Genomic DNA, 18,691 nt, shown 5'->3' on the forward strand with positions numbered 1-18,691 from the left:
GACGACTTCAGCAGAAATTATGGTTACAGTTGACTGCTATCAGCAAAAGCAGATTCATCCACAGTATTCAGCTACTGAAATTCAGTACAACCAACTCTGTTCCCTTAAATGCAATAAACCTAAGTATTCCTAATGATAACATATCCTTGAAGGGTTGTAGTCAGTTCCTCTTGATATTTTGGCCACATGTCCAGAACCCCATGCCACTGATGACTTCTAGATTTGACTAAGGTTTAAAATAAATGTCATTCTTCAACAATCAAATATAAATAAACAAATACTAGTGTCACCTAGTGCAGTATGGGAACAGCAAAGCGAAGCTCATGGTAGAATATTCCACAGAGAGCTGAGATTCTGGAGAACAACTACTCTATATTACATGACACAAAAGCCACAGTGTCTTTAACACCATGGCTGTCAGTAGTAACTGGAGAGAGAACACAATTTTCACCGTTTTCCAGCAAAACGAAGTGCAAACCAAGCTAGCCTGTGGAGAAGGCTGCTTATCCTTGGCACAAATATCTGCATCTTTGGCAGATCTCTCTCTCTCTTTCTCTGTTGCTTGCCAGCCACTCCTTCTCCAGCGCAGATATGTAGACTCAAGACCAGTTTAGTAACAGACAACACTAATACAGCATGACATGTCACCATAATATGTTATAAATCACTTCCTTACACATATTCAGGAACCTCAGGGTGAGAGCAGCCAAGCCTTTGGATGTATGTAGTATTAGCTACAGCTCCAGTGCATCTCTACCTCCATTGGCTCTTAAGCCCAACTGCCTTGGGTGGTGCTGCTCTGCTAATTCCAGGCATGGTATTATTAGGCAGCAAAATGACCAATTTCCTTTGAAAAATGAATCAATAATTTACAACTCAACTTAGGAGGCCCTGAAGCCACCAAGACTGATATGTACCAGTATTATAGGATCCTGTTAGGGATACACGGACAGAACCCTTAAGCACATTTTTATTGATCCATCCACAATTACCTTTTTTCAATGTAAAAAAAAAAGACTGGTGTCCTTCTATGTACTATCATGGACGCAAGGAAATCAGCATTAAATAACGAGAGCTCTTTTTTTTCTTTCGTTCTTTTGGCTTGCCTCACTAAAGCAGCTGTGTGAATCATTAATTCATACCAAATTAGAACTGCCAAGTGTATTCACCCTTTGTAGGAGGGAGACAAGTGGAAACTGTCTTTTCAATCCAATCCTGATATTATGAGTAACTTGTTATGCTATTTCAGTTTGTCATCAGTAGTCTGTGACATGCTTGTTTCTCATTGTTATTTACAATGATGACATTACTGGGCTCCTCCTTCTTGGGTCTGGAGGACATGGTCACATAAGGTGTGTACTAAGTAGGGTACTGAAGTAGAAACTGTATGACATAGCTATTAAGTGTGAGCTTCTGCACTTCATGGAGCATGCACGTATGAATCGATGTAAAGCATATGACGTACTATACCTCTGAGAACATGCGTAATTTGCAACATTTTCTGGAGCTTGCAGATGTTTACAGGTCTATAAAAACATTCAGGACGTTCAAAGAATGAATGTGCTTCCCCAGAGCGCTGGTCACCTTTTCCAGAAAATTTCTGATAGATCTTTTTACCAAGGGGCCACTTTTGTAGACCTCTCTCAGGAAATGATAGTGTAAATAGAGACGTTTGCTATTACAACTTCAATGCTTTTCTTCATGCACTAAGACCTTGAAAAACTCCTCTGAATATCCTCTGCCATCATGGCTGTCAATTGATTTAGTCTGTCCACTGCATGGAGTATGAGGGGTAATGACATCCAATGGCTCAAACTCACTGACTTAGCAGTTATTTCCATAACTATGAAGCCAACTAAAAAAGCTTTGTTTTGTTTTTCTATATTTAAGTACACCTTCCTTGTTTTGCATGGTAATAATATGGAAGCCTGTTTCCGCCACATAAAATAATAAAACAATGTCAATATATTGAGATACTTACTCATTATTTTGAGATACTTAGTCAATATATTGAGATACTATCTTGTTATTTTGAGACAGTATCTCATTATTTTAGATAATAAGTCAATATATTTAAATAGTATACAATCTCAATATATTGACTTAGTATCTCAAAATAATCAGATCCCATATCAATATATTGACTTATCTAAAAATAATGAGATGAGTGTCTCTGTATATTGATTTAGTATCTCAAAATATTGAGATAGCAACTTGCATATTATTGAAAAAAAAAAAAAAAGTTGTATTAATTTATGTGGCAGAAAGGGGCTTCCGTATAATAACGCCTAAGCATTACACAACAGAGACTGAGATATACTGCACTTTTGTTTCAGCTTGTACTTGACAGATTCATCTATGATTTTTTAATACAAAACTTGGAGTGTTGTAATACACTGAACATGTTTTTTTTGTTTTGTTTCATCTTTTTAAAATAAAAAACTATTGGATTTTTATTTAAAATTGTGTGAACTGAAAAAAAAAACGTAAGACAAAAGGAGGTATGGCCAGCAGCTGAACTGTTAAACTGCTCTGTATGCTGGGAACAGGAGGCAAGTGACTTTTGTGCTCACCTCTCATCTCATTTCGCTCAATGTCTCTGAGGGTTTGGATAAAGCTTGACAGTGAGTCATCCAAAGGCCAGCTCTTGTGAAGCACCTCAGCCTGGATAATGTACTTATGACCCTGAAACCAAAAATACAGAAGCAGACAAACAGAAACTTAGAATGGGTCAGGGCTAAAAAAAACAATCATCCATGTGCTGCCACATGAAAACAAAATCCTAAACACCAAATTCCTTCCCTCCGACATCTGAGAAAGACAGATATACACACACAGACAGGGCACGGTATCAGTGACATTGATGAACAGGAGTTCGTCTGTATTGATGGATACCGGTTCGGCAGCCAGGCGCTCAGAGGCAGGAAGCGGAGAGTTCTCTTTCTCCATCGCCTTTCCACCTTCTCCTTTCTGACCCCCATCAGGGCCGTCCTGAGACCACTGCGCCCCCGCATGCTCTGCTGTACTGCCGGAAGAGCCTGGATCATGCAAACACATACACAAATAAACATTCTATATATACATACGAGAGCTGCTAGCACTGGACAGTAGCTAAAAAACGAAGAGAGTGATTGTCTGTTTGAATTGGATGTCAAATGAAAAGTTAAAAAGAAAAAACACAGAGGGCCAGCTAGTGCCACAAAACATGCCAAGGCAAGTGTGTGCATAAGATGACCAACAAGTCTGCTTTTGCTTTAAGTGTTTCCATGAATGTGTCTGTATATTTAACACACCATTGCTGGCTGAAAAGCAGTAGACAGGAATGATGACATGGCCTTTGCCCTGGTTGCTTGCCACCTCCTTTTCATGGTCCAGGATGCTGAGTTTAATATGGACATCTGCTCTCGATGTCTGGAACTGTACTGTGGCTACTTGATCACATGCCACTTTCACCATGTGTCTGACAGACAGAGAGCTGGGTAAGAGGAGCATTTAGGATTTGACAATTCTAAGACAATTAAAAAGTTTTGCATATAAACCCTGTATTAATATTTTAGTCAAAATACAGAAATAAATTCACTGATTGTCTGTAATCACTCATAATGTTCAATGTCACAGCCGGTCCAGAGCCTACCCAGAATCACAGGGTGCAAGGCAGGAACAGAACCTGGACGAGGCACAAATCCATTGCAGGGCACCACACTCATACATTAACTCACACCTAGGGACCCTTTTGAACGGCCAATCCACCTACCAATGTATATTTTTGAAGGAAGGAAACCCATGCAGGCATGGAAAAACACATCAAATTCCTCACCGACAGTTACCCAAGGAGGGGCTCAAACACAACCCCAGGAACGATGAGCGATGCACATATGTTTAAAATAAAGATATTCAGTTGACCAAGTAGATTAACTTTTTTTGTAAAACAGCCATTCTTTAAGGCCCTTTTATGAATGAAACAGTTTAAAGATCAACTAGCTCCCAGTAGCTACAGGGCCACTTTACATGGAATAGCAAGACACGGAAAATACCACTCAGGGGAAAGTGGTGTTACATCACTAACACTTGAGAATGGCTGCAGTCAAGCCCTCCAAGTAATCCAGTGTAAAGCTTAAAAACAGGCGACAATGTTCCAATAAATACCGTTAATTCTAGTAGACACATTCGTTGGACATGTATTTACTGACAACTGGGCATATACTATATGTTCATTAGGAGGGGTCATGATTTACAAAATTTAGTGCAACACTGCAGTACAATAAATGATCTCTCAAACTGACTTTCCATTTTGTTCCTGTTTAGTTCTGCTCTCTGCTCATCCAACCATAAAAGTAATTTCCATTTATGGTCCCCACTTAGCATATAGGTGTACTATGTAGTTCTACAATCACAGAGTGTATTCCATCTACAGATCTTCATATTTTGTCTGCCCTTTTCACTCTGCTCTTCAATGGTCAGGAACCCCAAAGTACACCACAAAGCAAGTATGATTTGGGTGGTGAATCATTGTCAGCACAGCACTGACACTTATGTGTTGGTGCAGGTAAAAGTGGTTCAGACAGAGCAGTGCTGATAGCTTAGAGGATGGAGGATTATAGGATGACCAACACAAACCGTGCAAGATATGTGATAGTGTCTCTGACTTTACATGTAGAAGGTGATCTACAGTCTGTATTTGCAGAACTACACCTATATGGATAGTGGAGCTTATAAAATGGACAGCGGTGGTAAAAACAGACGTGGCTGTTAATGTTATGGCTGTTCTGTGTTTATTTGGACATAAAGAAAGTAGTATTTTTTTCAAAGGGTGGCTCTGCCCTCATTAAAACTGTAAAGACACTGAATTACTTTACTAATACTCCTGCGTGCAAACCTGCAGATAATGTTCTTCTCATTAGGTAGGTAATAGTCTTTGAACTCCTTCACTGAGAACTTATTGGCTGGTGCATCTCTGTCTAGTCGGGCCAATGGCTCTCGGGAACCAATCAGTCGCATTCGCCACTTCTCTCCAACGAGGGGTGTGTCCCCAGTGTAAGCCTCTGCCAAAAATGTGTAGCCCGCCTAGAAACAAATAAAAATCCCATGAATAAATATCCAAATAAAAATATACTACAAATGTGTGCAAATATTCACACACCTTATTTGGTTTATATATATGTGGCTCTACTCTGTGGAAAACTCTAGGTAATTCTTCTCCAGTGTCATTGTTGATAACATGTAGAATGCAGGCAGAAAGGGGAGAGTATATCTTAGCCACCAGCAGCATGGGTTTAGGGACATGGAACACCTCTCTGTAAGCAGACAAGAGAAATATAAATACAGCACACTCAAAGGAAGTAAAGGATATTATAAATATTCCAGCCAATGCATGGAACACAGAGCATCTAACATACCATTTACAGCTTATAATTACTATACTGACATTCTACTTACTTAATAATGTTGCGAGTTTTTTTCTTTTTTGTACTGTCAATGAAATTCACCTAAAGAGCAGGATCCAGCAGTTGGTTATCTCAGGGACAGGGACAGAGTAATCTGCAAAGGTTATTCTTGTCCACTCATCCTCTTTACAAGGGAATAACTCTATAGTTTGCTCATTACTCATGATCATGTACCTGCCAAATACACAAATACACAGAGTGGTCAGTTTTTAGGTGTAACATCATATACTCTAGATACATTCTGAAGAAAATGCACAGTTTGTCAGCCATCTGTTATGCTGTCCATTGGTTTTAAAAAAGCTACTAGTAGGTCCCTGAATCATATATATATATATATATATATATATAACATCTGAAATATTTGAGTATCTGCATCTGTTTCATTGTTCCTCCATTCCTCTCACCATCCATCCATCCATTATCTGTAACCGCTTATCCAATTCAGGGTCGCGGGGGGTCCAGAGCCTACCTGGAATCATTGGGCGCAAGGCGGGAATACACCCTGGAGGGGATGCCAGTCCTTCACAGGGCAACACAGACACACACACATTCACTCACACCTAGGGACACTTTCGAGTCGCCAATCCACCTGCAACGTGTGTTTTTGGACTGTGGGAGGAAACCGGAGCACCCGGAGGAAACCCACGCGGACACGGGGAGAACACACCAACTCCTCACAGACAGTCACCCGGAGTGGGAATCGAACCCACAACCTCCAGGCCCCTGGAGCTGTGTGACTGTGACACTACCTGCTGCGCCACCGTGCCGCCCTCCTCTCACCATTATTTTTTTTATTTTTACTTCTAAAAGCTTTTATAAATGGCTTATCTTAATGTGATGGTTATGTTTAACTATTCAGTAATGACCAATGCTGCAAGCCCGGGTTCTGTTGAGCATAACAGAAAACATACAAATGGAATTTTACGAGACCAATAGTGGTCCTGTAAAAACACATTTCAGATTTCTAAATAAATATACTATTTAAATTTCTGCTTTCTTGTGCAGCAGAAAATGAATTTACACAGTACACAGTGTATAGAACCCCATCAAAAAAGAAATATCAGGAAAGGGGAGACAGAAACAGCATATTTCTAAATGAGCAATTTACCTCAATAAAGACACAGCATGTTTCTCTACATCCGTTTCCACAGAAGTCCACATTTCCAGCAGAGTCTGAGAAACCTTCTGATTTTCCTCAGAGCCTGTATGCAGGAAAGCACAGACAAATGTACACACACACACACACACACACCATACAACAGCATAATGTATTTTTTAAGAAAAATCAACCTATTCAACTTGACATTCTAAAGAGCCTGAGATACAGCAAATTGGAATGAACCACATACAGAAAGATGAATGAAAGGCATGAATGAGAATCAGTGAACATAGAAAAATACGTCTAAAAAGATCAGAATTAGATATATCTCTCTTTAAGTAAACCTTGCTGACCTGCACTCCAAAAAAGTCTCTTTTTTTCATTTTATTTTCTTTGCTTCAGTTAATTATTTTGTTTACAAGCCAGTTTAATTAAAGTGACCAATAACCTTCAATTAGGGCGGCACGGTGGCGCAGCAGGTCGTGTCTCAGTCACACAGCTCCAGGGGCCTGGAGGTTGTGGGTTCGATTCCCGCTCCGGGTGACTGTCTGTGAGGAGTTGGTGTGTTATCCCCATGTCCGTGTGGGTTTCCTCCAGGTGCTCCGGTTTCCTCCCGCAGTCCAAAAACACATGTTGGTAGGTGGACTGGTGACTCAAAAGTGTGTGTGTGTGTGTGTTGCCCTGTGAAGGACTGGCGCCCCCTCCAGGGTGTATTCCCGCCTTGCGCCCAATGATTCCAGGTAGGCTCTGGACCCACCGTGACCCTGAACTGGATAAGGGTTACAGATAATGAATGAATAACCTTGAATGTCTTCTGAACATCAAAACATACTGTTGATAACAGCAAAGAAAAAGCATATACTATGCATTTGTTTCAGTCAAGGCTTATCTCAAAACTTTCCAAACAAGTCAGAAAACAAAAAAAAAAAAACATTTTTTTTTCATGTAGTAGCAACCTGGGAAATAATTTTTATAGGCATTCAATAATATGAATGGCTGCTTCCTGTTCCTATTGTAAACAATTTGTCCATGTCTATACAATGGTCCATTCCACACAAACATATTTGGATGACCGTTTAAATCATTCATTCATTCATTATCTGTAAGCACTTATCCAGTTCAGGGTCGCGGTGGGTCCAGAGTCTACCTGGAATCAATGGGCGCAAGGTGGGAATACACCCTGGAGGGTGCGCCAGTCCTTCACAGGGCAACACACACACACACACACACACACACACGGATGTTTTTTTTGAGTCGCCAATCCACCTACCAACGTGTGTTTTTGGACTGTGGGAGGAAACCGGAGCACCCGGAGGAAACCCACGCAGACACAGGGAGAACACACCACACTCCTCACAGACAGTCACCCGGAGCGGGAAACGAACCCACAACCTCTTGGCCCCTGGAGCTGTGTGACTGCGACACCTACCTGCTGCACCACCATGCCATCCCGTTTAATTCATAATTATACAATTATGGAGAAAAAATCTTCAACTATAGTGGTGTGTCTAACATAATGGACAGTCAGTGGACAGTGTTTAAAAACCAGAGCAAATGATCCATCACCCAAATCACACCTGCTCTGTGGTGGTTTTGTGGGGGGTCCTGACCATTGAAGAGCAGGGTGGAAGGGAGCAAACAAAGTATGCACAGCAAGAGATGGACAACAATCTAAAGTTGTAGAACTACAATGTTCTCCTGTTGGATCAGTGGAGCTAAGAGAACGGACCGTGAATACAGAGACAAGAGGTCTTGCTGTTATGGTTGATTCGTTTTAAAGGATTTTAATTAATTCCAATTGAGCACCCCTTTCAAAAGGGTGTGGAGCTGTGGAAGGCTATGTGCTTGATGTGTGAAGATGAGCTTTGCTTCACCTCAGAATTTAGTTAGAGTACACTGCGGACCCACAGGTTTTAATGCTGCATCTTTACTGTTGTAATACAGGAAGACACTGTGACAGCCAAGTGTTCCAAAGAAAGACCTGATTTAAAATAAAAGATCTCTCTCTCTGGTGAAGTTGCAGTGTCACTGCATAGTAGACTCAAGCTACATGTTTAAGAAGACCACTGGAAAAGACACTGACATCCTTGCACTGCCTGTGAGCTTATGAAATGAGTCACCCTGCCATTTGAATGACACATTTGCAGGCTTGATTCCAACAGTGGGATTCATCTACACATAAATGATGGATTCATACTGATAAATGATCAATTTTGAGAGACAAACATGTGAAAAGTATGTTTCATTGAACTGGACTTTGCTTGGTAGCTTTGGTTGAATTGAATCGTCTAATGCATATATATTGAGCTCAAACTGTGGTTCTTGGATGACAAGTCTGCCTATGGCTGTCTGAAATTAATAGACTCTTTATTTTCTCCTCCCCCTCTCTCTCTCTCTCTGTCTCTCTCACTTCCCTTTAATTTGTCAGGGCTATCTGTTACTATTTTTAAATAGCTTTTTCCTCTTCTTCCCCTATCTGTTTTGATTCTCCCCTCTCATTCCATCCATCAGCTTGTCAGTGTGAGGAAGGAGAGATGCTGTGAGGGATAGATCCAGATGGATAGGGAGATGAAGATGGAGAAGGAGACGTGTTATTCTCTGGCCTGTCATGCTAACTTACAGTGATTGGCAGCTTCATTGATAAATGTGAGCTGGAGGGCTTGAGCACACGTGTGCTTGTGCACACACATTCAGAAGCGCACACTGCGGGAGCAACTAAGAGGACCCTCTGTGCTCTCTGATGAAATTAACCATTAACCCTGACGTCAGGGTTAGTTGTGTTAGAAAGGAAACATCTAAAAGCCTGGAATAGAAGGTCTGGCGAAGGAAATGCCCTATGGGCTAATAGGGCTTCTTTTTTGGCATCCTGTGCTGGGAATGACTAAAATTACAGTCAGCAGAGCCTCATTTTCTGGCAGAATCTTAAAGTGACCCAAACACATAACCATTAATCACTGGATACTAGGTCTTGTCAAGAAACTCTCTATTGTCTATCTATCTAGAGTACTGAGCAAAAGTCAGACCCCATTTTATTTATTTACCATTGAAATAATATAATCCTTAAGTTGGTAAGGAGATCTCTGAGGAGACTACATTTAAGGTACTTTCATTAGAAGACATGTGAGGAAAAACAGACGTATACAAATATTAGGACAATAAATTAATTGAAAGAAATACTGAAAATACAGCGACTCTAAACTACCACGTAAGATCTGACATAAAACGGATAATAACAATACAACATTACCTAAAAGACAAAGAATAAAACAAAAAAAATGTTAAATATCATTTTAAATTATACATGTTTCATTTTGGGGCGACACTGTGGTGCAGCATGTAGTGTCGCAGTCACACAGCTCCAGGGACCTGGAGATTGTGGGTTCAAGTCCCTCTCTGAGTGACTGACTGTGAGGAGTTGGTTTGTTTTCCCTGTGTCCACGTGGGTTTCCTCCGGGTGCTCTGGTTCCCTCACTCGAGCCAAAAACACACATCGGTAGGTGGATTGGCGACATGAAAGTGTCCGTAGGTGTGAGTGTGTGCGTGAATGTGTGAGTGTGTGTTGCCCTGCAAAGGACTGGTGCCCCCTCCAAGGTGTGTTCCTGCCTTGCACCCAGTGATTCCGAGTGGTTACAGACAATGAATGAATGAATGTTTCATTTTTTTCTAGTTATTTCTAAGAATAGCTATTGGGGGACTGTGTAAGGTGTATGTTACCTGGTCTCGCAGTATTGAGGAATTCTCTCACCAGGTGGCCCCTCCAGCCTGCCTGCAGTATGGTAGCCGCCTGCATCTCCTGTTTTGTGGCCTGTCTACCATTCCAGTCCTCTGGAGGACCATTTGCTACACAGCACACACAGACACACACAGATACACACAGACACACACAAACACTGAGGCTGATCCATTTGATCGGATAGTTGAATGAATATATATTCTACAGAGATGTTGTTGAAAGAAACCTACTTGGTGGCATGTCTATTTCATTTGTGGTGCTGTGGAGAGTTGGGTCTCCAGTAAGAGCCTGCACTGCAAACAGTTCCTCAGAGGTTAACTTACGGCCCAGCACTGAGCAAAACATATGATACACTGCTTCATTAAAAACCTGGAAAACAAAAACATACATACATTAGGTTTAGGTGTGCATGTATGAATGTGTGTCTCAAAGTATGTGCGTGGTGCACTGGTGTAAAATTAACCATGTTTGTCTAACAAACTGAGCTTATCAGATGAGGTACGTTTAGGGTGCATGTGACCCTCCAAACAAGTCCAAATGGTACAATTCATTCATTATCTGTAACTCTTATGAAGTTCAGGGTCGCGGTGGGTCCAGAGCCTACCTGGAATCATTGGGCGCAAAGCGGGACTACATCCTGGAGGGGGCGCCAGTCCTTCACAGGGCAACACAGACACTCACACATTCACATCTACGGACACTTTTGAGCCACCAATCCTACCAACGTGTGTTTTTGGACTGTGGGAGGAAACCCATGTGGACACAGGGAGAACACACCAACTCCTCACAGACAGTCACCCAGAGCGGGAATCGAACCCACAACCTCCAGGTCCCTGGAGCTGTGCGACTGCAACACTACCTGTGCCACCGTGCCACCCTTGGTACAATTCAAATAAAGAAAAAAACAATGGACAACACAATCTTTGGTTAAAAAAAAACATACTAACCAAACAATAGAACTTTGGTTAAACTTTCTAAATAGCCCTTTTCAGAACAACCAATTTCAGCCGCTGTTAAGAAAGAGCTTCTGTTTACTTACTCAAAGGGCAGAGACACGAGGAGCAGAAAAGTAGCCTTTAGTCAGTTTCTCTTTGTTTTCTTTCTTTTCTTTGTTCTCATTTTTCATCATATTTAATCAGTAAACATATTTATCCACACTCATTGTGTCTGTTTTGCTCCATTTAACCACATACTTTGCTCACTCACATAAACGCAGGTCCAGTGCTGTGACTCAGACTGGTACATCATTGTGATTTAAGAGACTGAGATGAGGAGGCAGGACAAAATCCCCCAATGGTGTTTCAGTAGGGGGTGCAGCAAGGCAAATAAATGAGGCATGTTTGAGAACAGGAAGCATTTTTGGAGGGGCTCAAAAATAATATAATCTACCAAACAGGGGCACTGCAGAAAAAGTTTGGGCAACACTGTGCTAATGCTCTAAAAAATAATTTACTCATAATATGTACCCTGTAAGATTGAAGGGATAAAAGAATTAAAATGTCAGCAGGCAGCACAAAAGAAACATGTGGGCATATTAAATACTGATATATTATACCTAATGTGGGAGGTCTTTGTGTAATTTCTTGTTAAATACCTTTCATCTTTTTGTCTAACAATGAAAATGTAATAATTTGGCCATTTGACTGGAAACTGAATAAACTAAAGGGTGACTTTTGCACAATACTGTGTGTGTGTGTGTGTGTGTGTGTGTGTGTGTGTGTGTGTGTGTGTGTGTGTGCGCACACGTGACACTCACCCTCCAGTGCTCCTTGTTTGCCACTTTGCTGTTTGAGGGAGGACAAATGGCAGCCTCCAGTGCTCTGGTGGCATCTGGGAGTTCCTTTGGGTCAGAGAAGGATCTGACCACTTTACCCAGAGCTTTGACAATCAACAGAGCCTGGTCACAGAATCTCAGACTCTCCTACAAAGAGAAGGACAAAGAGAGAGACACAGAGACAAAAAGGGAGAGAGGGAGAGCGAGAGAATGATGTCAGAGGTTTCTTTTTCACAAGGACACTCTCTTTTAATCACATATTAAATCTAGTGCTCTACTTCTTTTGATGATCACTGAGTAAGCAGAGATGTATTTCTTAATTCTTAGAAGAATGAGAATAAAACATCAGTTATCCTCATGCAATTTGCCATATAATATTTATCTGTTAATCAAGAAGGTCAATTCACCAGTTCATAAGTTGGTCTGTAATCATGTTTAATTGTACATCTGTCCTAAACCTATTATACTACAGTTACTACAGTGCGATTTTAAGACATAATGTTTACAGAATATAAAACAGTGCCACTGGAGGTAGAACATGTTTTTGAAGTATATACTTGTGGGAGTTAGAGTGTTTTTATACCTTGTCAAGGTAAGGCATCACTTCTTCCTCCTCTCCAACTACAAAAGATGTCATGCTGTACAGTTGAAGGTGGAAACCTATAGGCGCCCTCATGTGGATGCAGAAAACATGGCGTCTGGTAGAAAGAGGGGGAGGGAGAAAAGGAGTATGTGTGTGTGTGTGTGTGAGAGAGAGAGAGAGAGAGAGAGAGAGAGAGAGAGAGAGAGAAAGAGAGAGAGTGAGAAAGTGTGAGAGAGTGTGAGAGAGAGATAAAGAGATAAAGAGAGAGAGAGAGATAAAGAGAGAGAGAGAGAGAGAGTGTGAGAGAGAGAGAGATAAAGAGAGAGAGAGAGAGAGAGAGAGAGAGAGAGAGAGAGAGAGAGAGAGAGAGAGAGAGAGAGAGAAAGAAAAAGTTGACAGACAGAATATTTTAGCTTGGTTCTGCGGTCTTTAATATTAATTCATATCATTGTAGCCATCTCACAAATGATGCTAAATTGAACTATAATCTAATCAACCACTAAAGCCAGCCAAATGTCTTTAGTGCTTCCCTCTTGGATTGGTGAGGCATGCTACTACCAATGGAAAAACAACAATAATGTAAGATTTCCAGCCATAGCATAAAAAACAATAATCAGGTTTATTAATTTCAATTAAGCAATAAAAAGTAAATGTGAAACAGAACATTTTTTCCTCCATTATTACAAACATAGGAAACATTCATGTTTAAGCTCCTTTCTTAAAGTTTCCATAGGTACCTGTGTTACCCGTGGACAAACTGGCTGGCTTGTTTCTTGAACTACAAAAAGGTAGAATCAGCAAAGAAAGGTTCCCAGATCAGGAGACAAGCTGGGCATGTTTTAATCTACTGTATTTATCTACATTATTTAGCAACTGTGTCCTCAGAATTACACAGAACAAAATAATAGAAAATATAAAAGACAAATAAGTTTCAATGGGAAACACCCTAGAAAAACAACTCAACTTGAAGCAACAGGGTCACATATGGACAACATTTGACGAAAATGTTAAGAAAAAAATGTGATTTACACTATCTACAAAGAGAGGCAAAAGTCATGTCAAAACCAGCCAGCAATAAATCATTCTACTATTCTCTCTCTCTTTCCCCCCCCCTCTCTCTCATGCTCTTGTCCCTCTCTCTCTCTCATTCTGCTATATTGCCCCCTGATAAATCTGTTTGCAGCATGAGACCTCTGAATGTAGGCCCCCTGCTTTTAGGCCACTACAGAGCCAGAAATAGCAGACTGGGTCATTTTTCTCTCTCTCTCTCTCTCTCTCTCTCTCTCTCTCTCTCTCTCTCAGAGATTCAGAGATTCCTGATTGTGTTATCTTCCTGGTTTAGAATAGCAAGTGTATGTGAAGCGGTACTCAATTTATTTCCACTTGAACATACTACACTGAATGTATTTTTGCCAAGAGTATGTAAACTGAAAGACAAAACTGTTAATATAAATTCAAAACAACGTAAATTCAATCAATGTAACAATTTGCTGTACTTTATTTTGGCTGTGGCTTGCTACTGTTTTAATTATGGTTACTTTTATGATTATGGCCATATTTATAATTATGGTGTTGGATGAGGGTATGATGACGAGTGGATTATACATATGGATGCCATTTTAGTTATGTTTACGATTATGGTTATGGGAGTAATTATTATGGCAGTGAAGTGATTTCCTGCTTTATTTTTCATGTATTAGAGCAGCTATTTAAATACATTTAGCCGTTAGTAGGGTTTAAAATGTGTAGTTTATGACTATTTAATTGTTATGGTAATATGTTTGATTATGGCTAAGGCATGGACATCTGTTGTTTACTGATGGGGAGAATGTTGCAAGCTGTGTTTTAGGGTGTGCTAGAAATGTTTTATTTGTTAAATATTATGTTTACTGTTATGATTATGACTATAGAAAGATACGGTAATGGTGATGGATTGTATTACCCTGGTGGCAGGGAGAGAAGTGCTGCTTTGCATGCAGTGGTCTGGATGTGAACCTGGGGAAACTGGGATTGAATGCTCTTCCAGGAAAAAGGCTCAGCCGTCAGAACACCGGGTCTGGATGCACACTCTTTCTCTACATGTACACAAACATACATCGCAGATAAGCCTAAACATGTAAAGAAAAACATGCCTCCCGCTATTAACAGATTTAATCTTGCAGTTTTAGCTTTTATTCATACTTACCTTAACTCTCTAATTTGCCTAATCATCTGGCATCCGTTTAGGGGATGGAGAGTTTTTATCTTTTGTTGAACTTTATCAATTTTGGACTGATTTTTGGAACACAATGAATTTGGACAGGAAGTTCTTGACCTGTATTCCAGCTCAGACTAAAATTTCAGGCCCAAGAGAACATTTGTGTACATATGTCTGTGTGCCTTACCCTCATTCATGGTGTCTCCCCAGTGTACCAGGGCTGAGAAGCAGATGAGAATCTCTGTAGGTAACAGACTATCCACAAACAGAAAGTGACAGCCCTTCTTTTCCGAACCCTTCCAGAGACAGAGTACAAGATAAAGACAGAAACAGAGAGGGGGAAGAGAGTGAGAGGTTAATAGAGAGAGAGAGAGAGAGAGAGAGAGAGAGAGAGAGAGAGAGAGAGAGAGAGAGAGAGAGAGAGAGAGAGAGTGAGAGTGAGAGAGAGTTCATTGTACCTAAGGGAGAGTAACCAACGGTAAATATTAATATGTTTTAGACTTCGAATATGTCTCTCAGGACTACAAGGTTTGTTGCCCACACACACTCAGACACACGCAGTAATTACCTACGATTAAATCAAACCACAGTGCTCTCTAAGGATTATGATAAAACAGCACAGCTCATCGGCATTGCAGCTCAACAGGGAAAAGCAAGCAAAAACAACACTAAGATTATAAACAATGCCCAACAACCGCATAATCACCTTGCAGTTAATGAGTGCATGTACATGGATAAAAAAAAATGAGTCCACTGCTGTGTGAATTCTTTGCACATAGGAGGGAAAGTTTTGTTCATATGTGTGCAGGTGAACAGGTTTTGCACGCCCTTTTGTATGAAAGGCCCTTTAGACCATATTGCAAACTTAAAATCTGTCAACCAGTACATACACTGGATAAACCTAACATATACTGTTCTATTCTCAAACAATGTTTGAAATGTGTTAGGAAATATAAATGTCAAATTTTAAAGCGGTTTACATTTTATTGCCTCGTTTATTGTCTGTAACTCTTATCCAGTTCAGGGTCACAGTGGGTCCAGAGCCTCCCCAGAATCACTGGGTGCAAGGCGGGAACACACCCTGGAGGGGGCGCCAGTCCTTCGCAGGGTGACACACACTCACACAGTTTTGAGTCACCAATACACCTACCAACGTGTGTTTTTGGACTGTGGGAAGAAACCAGAGCACCCGGAGGAAACCCACGCAGACACTGGGAGAACACACCGACAGTCACCCAGAGCGGGACTTGAACTCACAACCTCCAGGTCCCTGGAGCTGTGTGACTGCGACACTATCTGCTGCGCCTTGAAACAGCGAATGACAATATTTTAAAAGCTGTTTATTTTAATTAGTGAAATTTGATTTGTTTTCATAAAGTGCTGTCACGGTGTTTTGGCACATCAAAATCGTTACACTCTCTAACAAACCAAACACAAAATGTGCCTATTTTTTTCTGCCAAACACTGCAGTCATTGTTTCAATTACCGCATAATCTTAAGATTTTTTCTTTTTTTTTGTTTTTTTTTGTTTTTTGTAGCAGACCAGATTTTTCGTAACAAGAGATACTAAACAAATCATTGCATGCACTGGATAGTACTTAACAAAAGTCCTAATGTTGAACTGTAAAACAAGCTATAAAATGGAAAATAAATTAACTGAAGTACATAAAGGGCGGCACGGTGGTGCAGCAGGTATTGTCACAGTCACACAGCTCCAGGGACCTGGAGGTTATGGGTTCGATTCCTGCTCCGGGTGACTGTCTGTGAGGAGTTTGGTGTGTTCTCCCAGTGTCTGTGTGGGTTTCCTCCGGGTGCTCTGGTTTCCTCCCACAGTCCAAAACACACGTTGGTAGGTTGATTGGCGACTCAAAAAGTGACTTTAGGTGTGAGTGTGTGTGTTGCCCTGTGAAGGACTGGCACCCCCTCCAGGGTGTATTCCCGCCTTGCGCTCAATGATTCCGGGTAGGCTCTGGACCCACCGTGACCCTGAACTGCATAAGGGTTACAGATAATGGATGGATGGATGATGAAGTACATAAACAAAATCTTTAACAACAAGTTTAAAATAAAAGAAAAACAAACAAACAAAAAAAAAACACATGGTATGACACAGTCTCAACAGTTCATGCAATACAATATTAAAGGCCTTGCTAACTTTTACCACATGCTGGCCACACACACACACACACTTTATCAAAGTCTCATTCATATAGTACAAGTGGTTAACAGTATATGCAATAGGCATGATAGTGTAGCCTTAAGTACATAGCAGAGTCTAATGGAGTGAGTGCAAGGTTTGTGTAAGGGTTTTGGTAGTGTGCTGAAGAGTACATGATAGTATATGAGTGCCTGTAAGGGGTTCAGCACTGTGCGTAAGGGGTTTAAGTGAGTGTAAGAGAGAGAATATGAGAGAGAATATGACGGTGTGTTTAAGAGAGGTCAATTTTGACCATTTAAATGGCATTTATATTTGGGTTTATGTTTTTACCTGCAATGGTATATCTCCTGAAAAGCCTGAAAGTTTCCCTGAGGCTGAAATATTGGCCGAACCTCCCATATTGGGCAATGCAGTGATAGAAAGTCTTGTAGCAATATTGCCCTAAGAGGTAAACACAAGTATTAAAATTGTAATTTATTTGCAAACTAAAAGAAAATTCTCCTAGCAAATTCATCTTGGATTTCTTCAGAAGCTGTTACTAAAATTATTTCAAAGTATAAGTAATACTATTGTTTCAAAAGTTCTATGCACTTCACTAAGGCAGCACTACTATCACTTCATCAGAATGTGGATAATGGCAACAGTCCTTTTCCACAATAAATAATTTTACCTTAAACTGTGACTTCTGGAACTTATGAGTGTAGGTGTCTGGCTTGTGAAAAACAAGCAGTGTCCTTTAAATACATAAAAATATCAGAAATACATCAAATGACATCAATAATCTGACATAAAGCCCTGTGTTTTGCTTTCATGTGTAATAAAGAGTCTTTGGATATCCCTCACTGGAAGCACTTGGGGAAATCCTGTAGGTGAACCCAGGTTTCCTGCAACATGGCATTTTCCTCCACAAACACCTCCTGGGACTGTAGCGTGGCAGGACTGTTCTCTTTAGTTGTCTGCACTTTCTCTTTCTCCTTCTCTTTCTCCTTGTCAGGACTTGGCAGTAACTCTGCAGCTTCGGTATCTGATAAATAGAGATCAGAACTATGCTAAATGTTGGAGAACCCTGGTAAAATGATATGCTTTAATAATGAAACACGTCCTCTATAGAGTCCGGAGATTCTGGGTAGGCTCCTACCGCGACCCTGAACAGGATATGGGTTACAGACAATGAATGAATGAAAGTGCACAAGGGCAAACACACAATATTTTCTCATTTTCCTTGCTCTAGCAAACATAAATCAACTCATAATTAACTGGATTAAGAATGTTAATTCCTAAAATGTCCATACAAAATTCAATCCAAGCCAGGGGTGTCAGAATTACTGTGTATATACATACTGGAATATGAATTACTGTGAATTGTGGTGTAGTGTTTTCTCTGACGTATCACACCTGGTTTAAGTCATCAGCTAATTTCCAAGCATTTCATGAGTGGAATCAGGTGTTTCACAGCCGAAAGCTAATCTGTAAATCACTGTCGCCCCACAGGACTGGATCTCTGACAGCTCTCCTCTGAACTGTAAGGAGTCATGAATATGAGTTCTATTTCAGGCATCTCCATCAACTAAATTGCAGCATCAGGTTTGATCTGTGTACATGCTCCTTGTTATAAAGGGTTGCGACACAGCCTGGGGTGTGTCCACACGACTCTGACCTGAGCTGAAGGCAGAGGGTGGCTTTAACTCATCAGTCTCTATTTC

The 18,691-nt window shown here is 40.7% G+C and overlaps 1 protein-coding gene across 1 annotated transcript in view; it reads right to left on the minus strand.

Annotated features, from left to right (window-relative positions):
* The window catches only part of adgb (androglobin), a 52,507-nt gene that overhangs the window by 9,556 nt on the left and 24,260 nt on the right, over positions 1 to 18,691 (minus strand). The window contains exons 15-30 of the mRNA XM_066677138.1: positions 17,832 to 18,012; positions 17,659 to 17,722; positions 17,319 to 17,429; positions 15,018 to 15,126; positions 14,576 to 14,708; positions 12,634 to 12,748; positions 12,033 to 12,197; positions 10,507 to 10,645; positions 10,258 to 10,383; positions 6,553 to 6,646; positions 5,487 to 5,618; positions 5,141 to 5,294; positions 4,877 to 5,064; positions 3,294 to 3,460; positions 2,896 to 3,038; positions 2,574 to 2,685 (exon numbers count right to left, since the gene is read on the minus strand). Of these exons, the coding sequence (XP_066533235.1) occupies positions 2,574 to 2,685; positions 2,896 to 3,038; positions 3,294 to 3,460; positions 4,877 to 5,064; positions 5,141 to 5,294; positions 5,487 to 5,618; positions 6,553 to 6,646; positions 10,258 to 10,383; positions 10,507 to 10,645; positions 12,033 to 12,197; positions 12,634 to 12,748; positions 14,576 to 14,708; positions 15,018 to 15,126; positions 17,319 to 17,429; positions 17,659 to 17,722; positions 17,832 to 18,012 (2,133 nt within the window). The remainder of the gene's footprint in view (positions 1 to 2,573; positions 2,686 to 2,895; positions 3,039 to 3,293; positions 3,461 to 4,876; positions 5,065 to 5,140; positions 5,295 to 5,486; positions 5,619 to 6,552; positions 6,647 to 10,257; positions 10,384 to 10,506; positions 10,646 to 12,032; positions 12,198 to 12,633; positions 12,749 to 14,575; positions 14,709 to 15,017; positions 15,127 to 17,318; positions 17,430 to 17,658; positions 17,723 to 17,831; positions 18,013 to 18,691) is intronic.

Source organism: Hoplias malabaricus, chromosome 7 (genome assembly GCF_029633855.1).
Source record: "Hoplias malabaricus isolate fHopMal1 chromosome 7, fHopMal1.hap1, whole genome shotgun sequence".
NCBI classification, from domain to species: domain Eukaryota; kingdom Metazoa; phylum Chordata; class Actinopteri; order Characiformes; family Erythrinidae; genus Hoplias; species Hoplias malabaricus.